Here is a 12,175-nt window from a genome sequence, read left to right as displayed (position 1 = left end):
AAAAAAAAAAAACTAATAAATAAAGTGATTTTAAGCTTCTAAAATAAAACATAATCGTCACTAAAATCCTTGACGTGTTTGGAACAGAGAATATGGGAAAATCTCGAGTGTTACAATAATAGAACTATAACGTAAAATATAAGACTCAATAGGGCTTGAAGTAGATTTAAAAATGGTATTGAGTATAAACCCATTCGTGACACATGTTTTACTTTCTCATTGTCAAGAACTAGATAAGAAGTTAGTATAATAACATGATAATTAACATAAATATAAGTTATATAATTAACTTTAAATATCTACTATCCGTGTATCTAAACCAGTTACAAATCAAACAAAATCAGTATATTACATCCAAAAGTAGAGTATGTAAAAAGATATATACACAAAATTTTCCTTTACCTGATAAATTAGATATTTCTAAAAGACTCCCCGTACTCACTATTGAGGTACCTAATTCTTTTTAGTTTGAGTAAATTACAAATTTGGTCACCGTGGTTATATAAAAATTATAGATTAAGTCCTTCAAACTAACTAATTACAACGATTTTCATTTTATTATGGATTAGGGCCTCCTTTTAACTCGGCTAACATTAATAGAGTTAGAATTAAGTCAAAGGTCAATTTGGTTATTAATAATTTTCTTTTATTTTCTTTAAAAAAACTAGAAGGTTACTCGTACAATAGACAGAGATGCATCTTGATTTTAATATTTCATTTTATTATTTATCTCAGTCGATKTTATAATATGGTCTTATGTGATTTTGAAAAAGCGATGATGTTTTATTTTTAAATAAAATATAAACTTGAAGTATAATAAAAATTTGACAAAAATATATCGATATTAGTATCAAATTAACTATTTAAAATTCCTATTTTTTGTGTAATTTTTAATTCAAATTTTTTTATTATAATTTAATTTAGATTCTATAACGAAGTAATTTATATTTGTTTTAATAATATAATTTTCTTATAAAAATAATAATTAATTATTTTGTTATAACTCGATGATTATCTTAATTATATTTTAGACTTTTTTATTTTAAAATGAGATATTTATCCTCTATTTGATTATGATTATCCGCAGTTAGTTACACGAATTCAAACATGGAACTTTAATAAGTTGTACTTATGCATAATTTTACTTATAATCTTAAATTTTAAGTAATATGCATCAATATAGAGTAATTCATGCATAAAAAATGATTTTTAATAGTTTTTATGACTGGAGAGAGCAGTCGCGAGTTGGTTGACGGAGTTCTTGATGTTTGGTGGCAATGACCGGAGAGAGCAGTTGAACAAAGAAGGAGATGTATGGGGAGGAAGAGGGGGCAGTGGTCAGTAGCCAAAGTCGGAGATGATGGATGATGAAGGGCGTCAGAGAAAAGGCAAGGGTGTCGTCGATGAGATTCTTGGGGGAAGGAGGACGATGTAGTCATGCATGTTATAAAAGGCTATTCGTGCAATACAACGATATTCATCTCGATTTTACTGTTTCATTTTTTGTCTCCATCAATGTTATTATACGATTTTATATGGTACAGAAAAAAACAATATTGTTTTTATTTTTTTAAATAAAATATAAATTTACAGATATCATAACATTTTAAAAAAAATGTATCGGTTTAGTATAAAATTAAATATTTAAAAGTTTTTTTTTTTAATTTATTTAATTCAATTTTTTTAAATTATAATTTGGTTTAATAATATAATATTTTTATAAAGATAATAATTAATTATTTTGTTAGAACTCAATAATTATCCTAATTATATTTTAAATTTTTTATATTTTAAAATGAAATGTTTATCATTTATTTGATTATGTTTATCCACAGTTAGTCATACGAATTTAAACATGGAGCTTTAATAAGTTGTATTTATGCATCATTTACTTGTAATGTTGAATTTTAAGTAATATGCATCAATATACAGTACTTCATGCATAAAAAACGATTTTTAAAAGTTTTTGTCAAATGCTTTATAATATAGTATAGATATAGATACTAGAAGAGTACTCGTGCAATACAACGAGATACATTTTGATTTTAATATTTTATTTTATTTTTATCTCAGTCGATATTATAGTATGGTTTTAATATGATTTTGAAAAAGCCATAATATTTTTATTTTTGAATAAAATATAAATTTGAATATATAATAAAATTTTGATAAAATATATCGATATTAGTATCAAATTAACTATTTAAAATTCTTATTTTTTATGTATTTTTTAATTTAATTTTTTATTATAATTTAATTTAGTTTCAATAACGAAGTAATTTATATTTGGTTTAATAATATAATTTACCTCTAACGATAACAATTAATCATTTTGTTAGAACTCAATAATTATCCTAATTATTTTTTTTGGATTTTTCATATTTTAAAATGAGAGGTTTATCCAATATTTGATTATGTTTATCTGCACTTAGTTACACGAATTCAAATATGAAGCTTTAATAAGTTGTACTTATGCACAATTTACTTATAATATTAAGTCTATACTATATTATAAAGCATTTGACAAAAATTCTTAAAAACCATTTTTTATGCATGAAGTACTGTATATTGATGCATATTACTTAAAATTCAAGATTACAAGTAATTTATGCATAAGTACAACTTATTAAAGCTCCATGTTTGAATTCGTGTAACTAACTGCGGATAAACATAATCAAATAGAAAATAAACATCTAATTTTAAAATATAAAAAATCTAAATTATAAATAGAATAATTATTTCGAGTTCTAACAAAATAATTAATTATTATCTTTATAAGAAAATTATATTATTAAACCAAATATAAATTACTTCGTTATTGAACCTAAATTAAATTATAATAAAAAATCACACAAACAATATGAATTTTAAATAGTTAATTTGATATTAATATCGATATATTTTTGTCAAATTTTTATAATATCTTTAAATATATATTTTATTCAAAAATAAAATAAAAACATCACCATTTTTTTAAAATCACATAAGACTATACTATAACATCGATTGAGATAAATAATAAAACAAAACATTAAAATCGAGATGTATCTCGCTGCATTGCACGATAACCATTCTAGTTTTAAGTAATATACATCAATAAATAGTACTTCGTGCATAAAAAATGGTTTTTAAATTTTTTTGTCAAATATTTTATAATATAGTATAGATTTAACATATATCATTTTCTATTTCTTATAAAAAACAAACAAAAAAGTTGGAAACTACCATATTACCCCAATCTTAACGGAGCTAAGGCTACAACCAAATCCATAACAAAATTAAAACCATAATAATAATAATACTTGTAATTATTTTGTTTGAGAAACCCAGTTCAAAATTTTATAAACCACGGTGACCAAATTCATAATTTATCATAGAATCATAATAATCAATTTGAAAAACCTACTAAAATACAAGTCCTTAATATTGAAAAGCTTACAAAGTCAAGGTTTTAACAAACCACAGGGACTAAAATTGTAATTTACTCAAAAAAGAAATGAACCAAAATACCAACAGTGCACAGGGGAACCCTCCTTATCCAAGGTTGGAGTTCTTGGGTTCAAGTTGGTTTTTGACCTCGTATGACAATGGTTTCTGGGTGAAAGAATTTCAGAGATAATATCACACAGTGATTACACACACTTTCAAGAAATCTTTCTTTCCCAAATCCCATATCCCAATCCCAATATCATGGCGAGCATGATGGCTATATTCAAGTTGTCGCCTTTCTCATCGGGTGTTCCACCAACGACTGCTCATTCTTCAATTTCATTATCTTCAAAGAAATTCTTTCTCCCTCTGAAGCTTTCTCCACTGAGGAAGTCCAGCCGTTCTACATTTCCAAGTACAAGTTCTTCTTTCTATCAATATGTGTAGATTAAAGGCGAGCAATCGATGAAGTTCTCGTAAGAGTTCGTGGGTTTGAGTTACAATTTACAAAAACCCTTCAGTTATTTTTTTGCAATTGAATTTGTATGTATATTAGTAAGACTTTCTTGAACAAAGCAGAGTGGAATTGGTTTCAGGGTGCTTTTCTCTATGAATATGTGTAGATTAGGGATCCCTAATGTTAGTTCTTTATGACATGAATGTCTAGGAATCAAGTGATAAAATGGTATTTTGAATTACAAGTCTTACCAATTCTTGCAAAGTGAGAGTCTTGGTGCAAACACTATGATATGGTGTTTAGGGTTGATAATGTTGGTTCTTTTTTACCTTAATTTCCGGGTTTGAGTCACAAAACTTCCTTTTTTGTAGTTAGGGATCTTCTATATGAATATGTGTAGATTAGGATTGGTAATGTTAGGCAAATTCTACAAGTTGGCCATCTGAATGACAATGTTGTATCGCTTGGAAAATGAAAGTCACGGAGAAGAGGATGCTGAAGTGGACTAGCAGCAGGATTATGTTTGATAGTATGCCGAATGAGATTTTTCGGGCGGAACTAGGAGTTGCTCTATCGCAGATAAGTTGAGAAAGAGAAGGTTGAGGTGGTTTGGGAAACCGCTGATGACCCCTGTTAGTGTTAGGTGGGGTGGAGGAATCGAGGGGGTGAGGCAGGCCAAGGAGGACGTGGGATGAGCAATTGAGGCTGGATATGGAGGCTTTAGTTCTTGCAAAGGGAATGATCTCAGATAGGAGTATTTGGAGGCAGCGGATTAGGGTAGTCATCTGCAAGTAGAAGTGTTGTCTTTAGGATAGGTTGGTGATTTCTTGTGTTAGAGATAAGGAGTTTCCTTGGTGTGCCTAGTGTACTTTTTTTATCTTATTAAGATCTTTGCATTCTTTTAAAAGTCTATTGCTTATTTGGCCTATTATTGTATTCATAGATATGTTTCTTTTTTGTTTATGCAAGCCGGGGATCTATTTGGTTAGTCTCTTGGGACAGAGGTAAGGTCTTACGTACCTTCAGGTGGGATACACCGTGTCGGTTTGGTTTTAGTGTTGGTAATGTTAGTCAAACGTCAATGGTTCAAGTCATTAAGGTGATCTTTTGTAAATGCATGGCTTTTGTTGGTGCTTGAATCCGAGTAGTCTTTATGTGATGGGTTGTTCTTGTGAACGTGTTTAGATTCTATTTTTTTTCTTCAAAAAGCGAAATACTGATAGAAGTTAATCTTTGGATATTGCAGGAATTTATGCATTTTCTAGTAATGATATTAAGGTGGGTTCCAATGTTGAGGTAGACGGTTCTCCATGGAAAGTTATAGGTACTTCCCACTTGATTAACTTGTGACTTGTAGTGAAATATGTGCAATGCTAATTTGGCTTGAACGCCATAGATACTAGAGTGTGCCATTTGTGTTATGCACTTGTACTATTGAATACTTCATATATTTAATCTGTTTTTATTACTCAAAATAGGAACACGCTCTAAGTTTTGGTCACACAAGTCATTTGTAGGCCTACAAGCCGATAAAGATTTGTTTTTGGATTTAGAACAAGGATGTGGTGTTAACTTATCATCCCACAAAAGAAATGACAACTATGGATTCAAGAAATGTCTAGTTTGGTAAATCTGAGAGGTAGCTCAATTGATAAGGCCTTGGGTTTGCTCCCTAGTGGTCACTGGTTCGAGTCCCCTTAGGGGGCCACTGGACGTTTGCATGGCTGTTAACTTCAGAGCCCCATGGGATTAGTCGGGGTGCATACAAACTGGCCCAAACACCCACAATAGTGACAAAATGTCTAGTTTGGCCGTTTGACTACCCATAAGTCAAGATGAATATCCAATTCTATTTCAAAGCTAGTAATTAACTCAAGTAACTTTACAAAATGAAGATAGCTATCGGTTTTGCACACGTGTCAATAGATATCGAGTATCCAACACATTATGTACTGCCAATAGATATTTATCATGGAATATCTATCACGATATTCATTATGAATAATTCATGAATAGTTTGTTCTCACATTTCTCAGAATTTTTTATAGTTCTCAATTGAACCTGGCCCTAGTTTGGATATCTCCAAAGAAGCACACATTCTTGTAGTTTCATAGAATTCAAATTACAAAGCAGATAACGTATAGTTGTGTGGGTATGAAAGAAATTTAGAGGGAATCGATTATAATTGCGTTATCCCATTCTGTATTTTGATTATGTTGCTTGATCTTCAGAGTTTCTTCATGTGAAGCCTGGTAAAGGGGCTGCTTATGTGAGGACTACACTACGTAATTATGTGACGGGAAATTCTGTTGAGAAAACTTTCCGAGCTGGAAGCAAGGTAAATATAAATGTTCTTCATCCTTGTTAAATATGGTAAAATTTGGGGCAAAATGCATCAAAATACAAGAAAGTATATCTTATTTCCTCAATCGATGTAACAATCTTTCCTATTCTGTACCCATTTTGACGAGTAGGTTACAGATCTTGTAACATCCGATGGCATGCATGTCACGTGGACTACCAAGTGAGATTATAGTTCTATTATTTTTGTTTAAAACTCAAAAGATTTTTATTTTCACCTTTTAGATTCACGTAGACTGAGATGAAGCCGTTTTAACTGGTAAAATGAGGTATTGGTTATAATCGAGTTATAAAATCTTCAAACTGTAGGTATTGGTTTCTTATCAGGTTAGGAGTTTGATAAGTGGTTTGCTCTACTTCAAAAGCCAAAATGTACCTTAAATTAAGCTGTTTTTTTATATCTTACATTGATCTATATTTAATGCTCCTTATCAGATTGAACTAGCAGAGATTTCTAAGGAGACAAAACAATTCACATACAAGGATGGTCCGCAGTTTGTTTTCATGGATCTGGTATTTCATGTTCTTTCAAATATTGTATGCTTTATGTGTGAACTAGTCCTATGGAATTCGGAATTTAACTTGAGAATGGGAGAAGGGAAGCCATGAACGTGGGTCCGAAAATCATTGGGCCCCATCTTCATTCTTCTCACATCTCGTAAATGAGACCCACAATCATATTTTCTCCGAATGAACCAACCTGACCAAGTAAATCCCACTTGAAAGTAGGGTCTTTGAGGGGGGCCCCGGGGGGGGGGGGGTGAGATATATATTGCTTCCATCCCAAACTAGATGTAGTTGTTCGGCCCTCCATCGAAGGCCATATTTGCAACCATAAGCTAGCTTATTTATAAAACCCTCTAGTTTGGTTAGCTATAAGCTAGCTTTTTGACAAAGTTAATTCAAGTAGCGTTTCAGTAAGCTCAATGAGTTTTTTCTTTTTCATTTCTGTTTTTCCTCCAATTAATATTTCAACATGTCATTTTAGGTCATTTTACATTGTCATCTAACTAATCAACTAGCTTTTACCAAACATGACTAGTTTATCTCAACTAACAGCTAGCTTGTCAGCTAGTTTACCAAACACAGCCTAAGAGCTTATGCTAGCAAATCGAGGGACCAACAACTACATTTTTTTTCCTTCAATTTTGTCCAAATTTCGGAATATTCTATTGCAGACTTCGTATGAGGAAGTTCGTCTTAATGAGTCCGATATGGGAGATAAGACGAAATGGCTAAAAGAAGGCATGGATTGCATTTTGTTGTTTTGGAAGGGAAAGGTATGCTTTTGTTATAAACTCTGTATGTCTATGTTAAGGATATCTTGAACCCCTTTGAATCTCTCTCATAAAGAGCCTTTATTCTCACAAGGGTTTATCATCTTTGCAGGTTATCGATTTTGAGCTCCCAATACAGGTTAAGGTGACTATAGTCGAGTCTGATCCTGGTGTGAAAGGTGATAGCGCTCAAGGTATTATAAATATGACTAAAATACCCCTCCATTCTATAAGTCAAATGTCTAAAATACCCCAAGGTGAAGACAAAAAAGGGACATTTGTGCATTAGGAACAATAGCATCGGTGGTTTTGACAATGACAATGAGCATATATGCGAGTTTCATTTGAAAATTTACCCAAAACTCGAACTATTTAACTCATGACATATCCCAAAATAGAAATAGTTGCATCGTATTTTGAAAACATAAGACGCGGTAACTTAGAGCTCATAGAATACTCCGGCAGTCAAAATTGCATGAAAATGCAAAGTATTTTGGTTTGATTCTTATTTTGTGTAACATTCTTTCAAATCCATCGTTCTCGGACCTTAAATATGATATTTTCATACACTATGTAAACTAGGTACCAAAATGCTTGAGATATCACATCTGAGGTACCAAAATGAAGGTTTTGAAAGTACTTCACACATGATAGGAATCAAACCAAAGTGTGTTGCATTTTCATGCAATTTCTCTGTGTCAAAATAAATGAATTTATGAAGCCAAATCAACACCATCAACAATGGGCAAATATATATCGGTAAATAGAAATCTATTAGAAAATAGATACCAACTTCAAAAAGTTACGTCGGCAGCCCACACAGCTTTAGCCTAGCGGGTAAGAAAATGAGCATCATTGCAGAAAGTTACTTTGGCAATTTTAATTTGTAGACTAAAAGTGATTGTTACAACTGTGGGCATCTGGCCAGCTGGCATGCACCTCGACTAATCCTATAAGGCCCTGAAGTTAACAGTCAGGGACTCGAACTGGCCCTAAGTTCCTCCTTCTGTTATGTTTGAGGGCATTTTAACTTAAATTGTTTGTTATTATCGGCAGGCGGAACAAAACCAGCCACAGTGGAAACAGGTGCTGTTGTGAATGTTCCTTTGTTTGTAGAAAGAGGTCAAGAAATTATCGTCGATACGAGGACCGGGCAGTACGTGAGTCGTGTATGAAAACGTTCCCTTAACGGTTTTTCCGCAGAAAAGTTTTGCTCAACCACGAGTTTCTATCGTAGCTTTATAGATCCTAGAAGGGTATGTTAGTAAATTCACTGTGAAAGGAGATGTACTATACATATTGTATGAACCATGAATGTACTCACCTGATAGGAACTTATTTTATAAGAAACTTTCAGAGTTCTTTTATTTGTCTGCTAATTTTATTAAAACTAAACCAAACAAATCCAATATATTCTGCACGAAGATGGGGTATGGAAGATAAGATATATGCAGACCTCACATTCACCCTAAAAAGTAGAGTGGTAAGACTTTTGGCTTGTGCATAGTGTGCAAAAAAAGATAAAGGTTGCTCAAAAAATTGCGAAAGAACACATGCCGCTAATTTCATTGTGTATTATGAATACAAGTGATGCAACTGTGAATTGATTCAATACGATAAACAATTACACTTTCTATAATATGGTATCAGAGCTATTATGGGTTTAGGTATTGGATTTGTCACCAAGGGAACACATGAAGGAGAGAAGAATCCAATGAATACATGCATGCAAACTTAACCAAAACGTATTCTATATATCTCACTCGAATTTAGAGTTTGGGAACGCATGATATATTCACTTGAATTTGGGGTTTGGGAATACATGCATGCCAACTGTTTGATATAATTCCTGAGAGTATCTTTCAAATTACTTGTGAATTCATTGTACATGATTAGTGTTAGAATTTAGTTCCTTTGATCTGATCATGGATGTCGAGCCTGACGATGAAAAATATTTCCATCGCTCCAAATGCTACCCATAATGGATGTCGAGCTCCAACATTAAAATAGTAAAATACTACGACGGTTTTGTTGCTAAATAATGCTACGATAATGGATGTTGGGGCCAATGCATCCGTCATTATTGCTCTAAATGCTACCATTTTCGCCAGCCAAACTCCAAATCATGTCCAAGATGACATCATAGAATATGAATTCTTCATGTTCATCTTTGAGGGGGTTTGTATGAATACAAGGGTATAGTTCTGTACTTTCTAATATTTATATACAACAAAACTAACAGATATAGATCACCTCAATGGGACTTAAATTTTTGACCTTCAAAAAAGTTATCTACTTGTAATCTGAGTATTCTGAGCCATTGACCCTTTAGGACAAGGGTATAGTTGCAAACTCATTAGTTAGTTGGGTCATTTGTCTAGTAAAAATACACAAAATGTAACTCTCAATTGATTCAATAAAATAAAATTTTCAATTTCGTAATAACAGTCTATGTTCTACACTGGTTTCCGTAGCAGGTTCACTCTGTTTTTCAGTGCGACACAGTACACGCAAGTAGCAAGTTTAAACATGCCTTGTCGATTCATCTCATCAATCAAAACGTCAAATGTGACACCATCGAGCATTCCACGTCTTCCCCTGCACACCAAAACCAAAACTAACAGCGCTTTCTCAATCTTTCCCTCGACACAAAGCCCTCTAACAACACTGTTCAATGTGAACGTTTTTGGAGACAAATTCATCTTTATCATCTCACACAAATTCATGAAAGCCTTGTCCATTTCATTCCCGTTGCAAAACGCTTCAATCATTAGCTCATGAGCACAAGGGTCAATATCAACACCTCTTTTAGACATTTCATCGAACAGTTGGTAGGCGTCTTTCAGTAGCTCTTTTTCCTTCCTGGATCTCCTGCATATCCCTCTTAACAATGTGTTCATCATTCTCCCATCAATATCAAATCCCATATCTAACATCTGATTATAAACCCTTAACCCATCCCCAATTTCTCCCCATTGTAACAACCCATGTAACAATGTGCTGTAACTAATATAATCTGGATTGCAATTCCTTTCTTTCATTTGCTTCAATAAACCAAAACCATCTTTTGGTCTACCTTCCTTAAAATAGCCATTAAAAATGGTGTTGTAAGTCACGATACTTGGTTTTAATCCCATCTCAATTGCTTCATTAAGCAATTCTAAGGCCTCATTTGACCTACCCACTTTGCAAAATCCATCCATCACAGCAGTAAAACTATAAACATCAGGCTGCAAATTCCAAGATTTCTTGATTTTGGTTAACAGTTCATAAGCTTCTTCAACCTTACCCACATAACACAACCCTTTTAACAAACAATTATAAGTATTGATTGTGGGATCACATTTAACCTTACCCATTATCTCAAACACTTCAAATGCCTGCTTTAATTTACCCCTTTTGCAAAAGGAATTGATAAGTTGAGTAAAGGTTTTGACTTTTGGGGATTCAAAACCATTTTGAATCATATGTTCCAAAACCCTTTTAGCTTCCATTGGCTCATTTCTCTTGCAGTAACAGTGGACAAGAATGGAGAAAGTGAAACTATCTGCAGAAAAGTCATAACTTGATAAAGTTGAGTAGAATTTATAAGCAAGATCCACTTCATTTTCCAAAACCAAACCCATAAACAGATGATTGAACTGGGTTATGGTTTCAAAGTTTCCATCTTTGAATCTTTCTGCCAAATCTTGAATCTTTTTGCTTCTGTTTTTGGCTTCTTGAACTGGGATTAAGCTTCTGTTTATCGATTGAGCATGAGCTGGTGGTGGTGATGGTGATGATTGGTTTGTTGCTGCAGAGATGACAAAATGGGATGGTTTTGAGGGGATGAAGAAAAGAGAAGTGAAATTAAAATTAGATGGAGGAAATTGAAAGCGAGATTGAGGCAACGAAGAAGAGGGTGAAGCTCTAGCAAATGGAGAATTCATGTCGGCTAGGAAGAATGCAGGTTGCTTGAAGATTATATTATAAAGAGTAAATTACATCTTTGGTCCCTTAGGTTTGTCAGAGTCTACATACATTTCCAATTTCAAAATAAGTACACACGGTGTCCCCACGGTTTGGATTTCATTACCATCTATGCTCATGTCTCTAACAGAGTTAACTCTAATTAAGGGGCAACTTGATCCTTTTAACTCTCTTTTTGTCTTTTTCATATTAAATAATATATAGATATATATTTCTATATAAGGTTAGATTTCGTTGAGAATAGAAGTTATGATGAGCTCTCGACCTTTAAATATATTCTAATTGAAGATCAATACTAATAAGATGCACTGAGATGTACTAGATCAATTCTCGTGTTGCAATTCATGGGGTGGGATAAGATTAAAAATGATCAAGGGTCCAAATCCATTCTTACGCTTCGTATCTTAATTCCTATTCACACATGATCCTTCGTCTCTCTCTCCACACACACACACATGTGTATGTGTAAACACCCACACATCTTCAAAGGCTCCCCATTTCATCCCTATTTATATCGCCTCCTCCTTCCGACCACCACCTCCTCCTTCATGGGATGGGATAAGATTAAAAATGATCAAGAGTTCAAATCCAATCTTTCACTTCTTATCTTAACTTCTATTCACACACGATCTTTCATCTCTCTCTCTCTCTCTCTCTCTCTCTCTATATATATATATATATA

The 12,175-nt window shown here is 32.8% G+C and overlaps 2 protein-coding genes across 2 annotated transcripts; one reads left to right on the top strand and one right to left on the bottom strand.

The window, feature by feature from the left end:
- The first annotated feature begins 3,498 nt into the window (after positions 1–3,498).
- On the top strand, positions 3,499–8,891 carry LOC112512493 (elongation factor P). Its single transcript, XM_025118484.1, has 7 exons — positions 3,499–3,844; positions 5,133–5,210; positions 6,118–6,224; positions 6,683–6,760; positions 7,426–7,527; positions 7,637–7,718; positions 8,581–8,891. The coding sequence occupies exons 1-7, from the start codon at positions 3,691–3,693 to the stop codon at positions 8,697–8,699; spliced, it is 720 nt and encodes a 239-aa protein (XP_024974252.1). The 5' UTR covers positions 3,499–3,690; the 3' UTR covers positions 8,700–8,891.
- A 1,033-nt stretch (positions 8,892–9,924) lies between these two features.
- On the bottom strand, positions 9,925–11,453 carry LOC112511959 (pentatricopeptide repeat-containing protein At1g62680, mitochondrial-like). The gene has a single exon (XM_025117714.1). The coding sequence runs from the start codon at positions 11,451–11,453 to the stop codon at positions 9,981–9,983; it is 1,473 nt and encodes a 490-aa protein (XP_024973482.1). The 3' UTR covers positions 9,925–9,980.
- Between the last annotated feature and the right edge of the window lie 722 nt (positions 11,454–12,175).

The sequence above is a fragment of the Cynara cardunculus genome (genome assembly GCF_001531365.2).
Source record: "Cynara cardunculus var. scolymus isolate 2C chromosome LG 5, CcrdV1, whole genome shotgun sequence".
Taxonomy (NCBI): domain Eukaryota; kingdom Viridiplantae; phylum Streptophyta; class Magnoliopsida; order Asterales; family Asteraceae; genus Cynara; species Cynara cardunculus.
The sequence above is the reverse complement of the archived record's forward strand: the minus strand, read 5'-3'. Positions and strand labels throughout refer to the sequence as shown.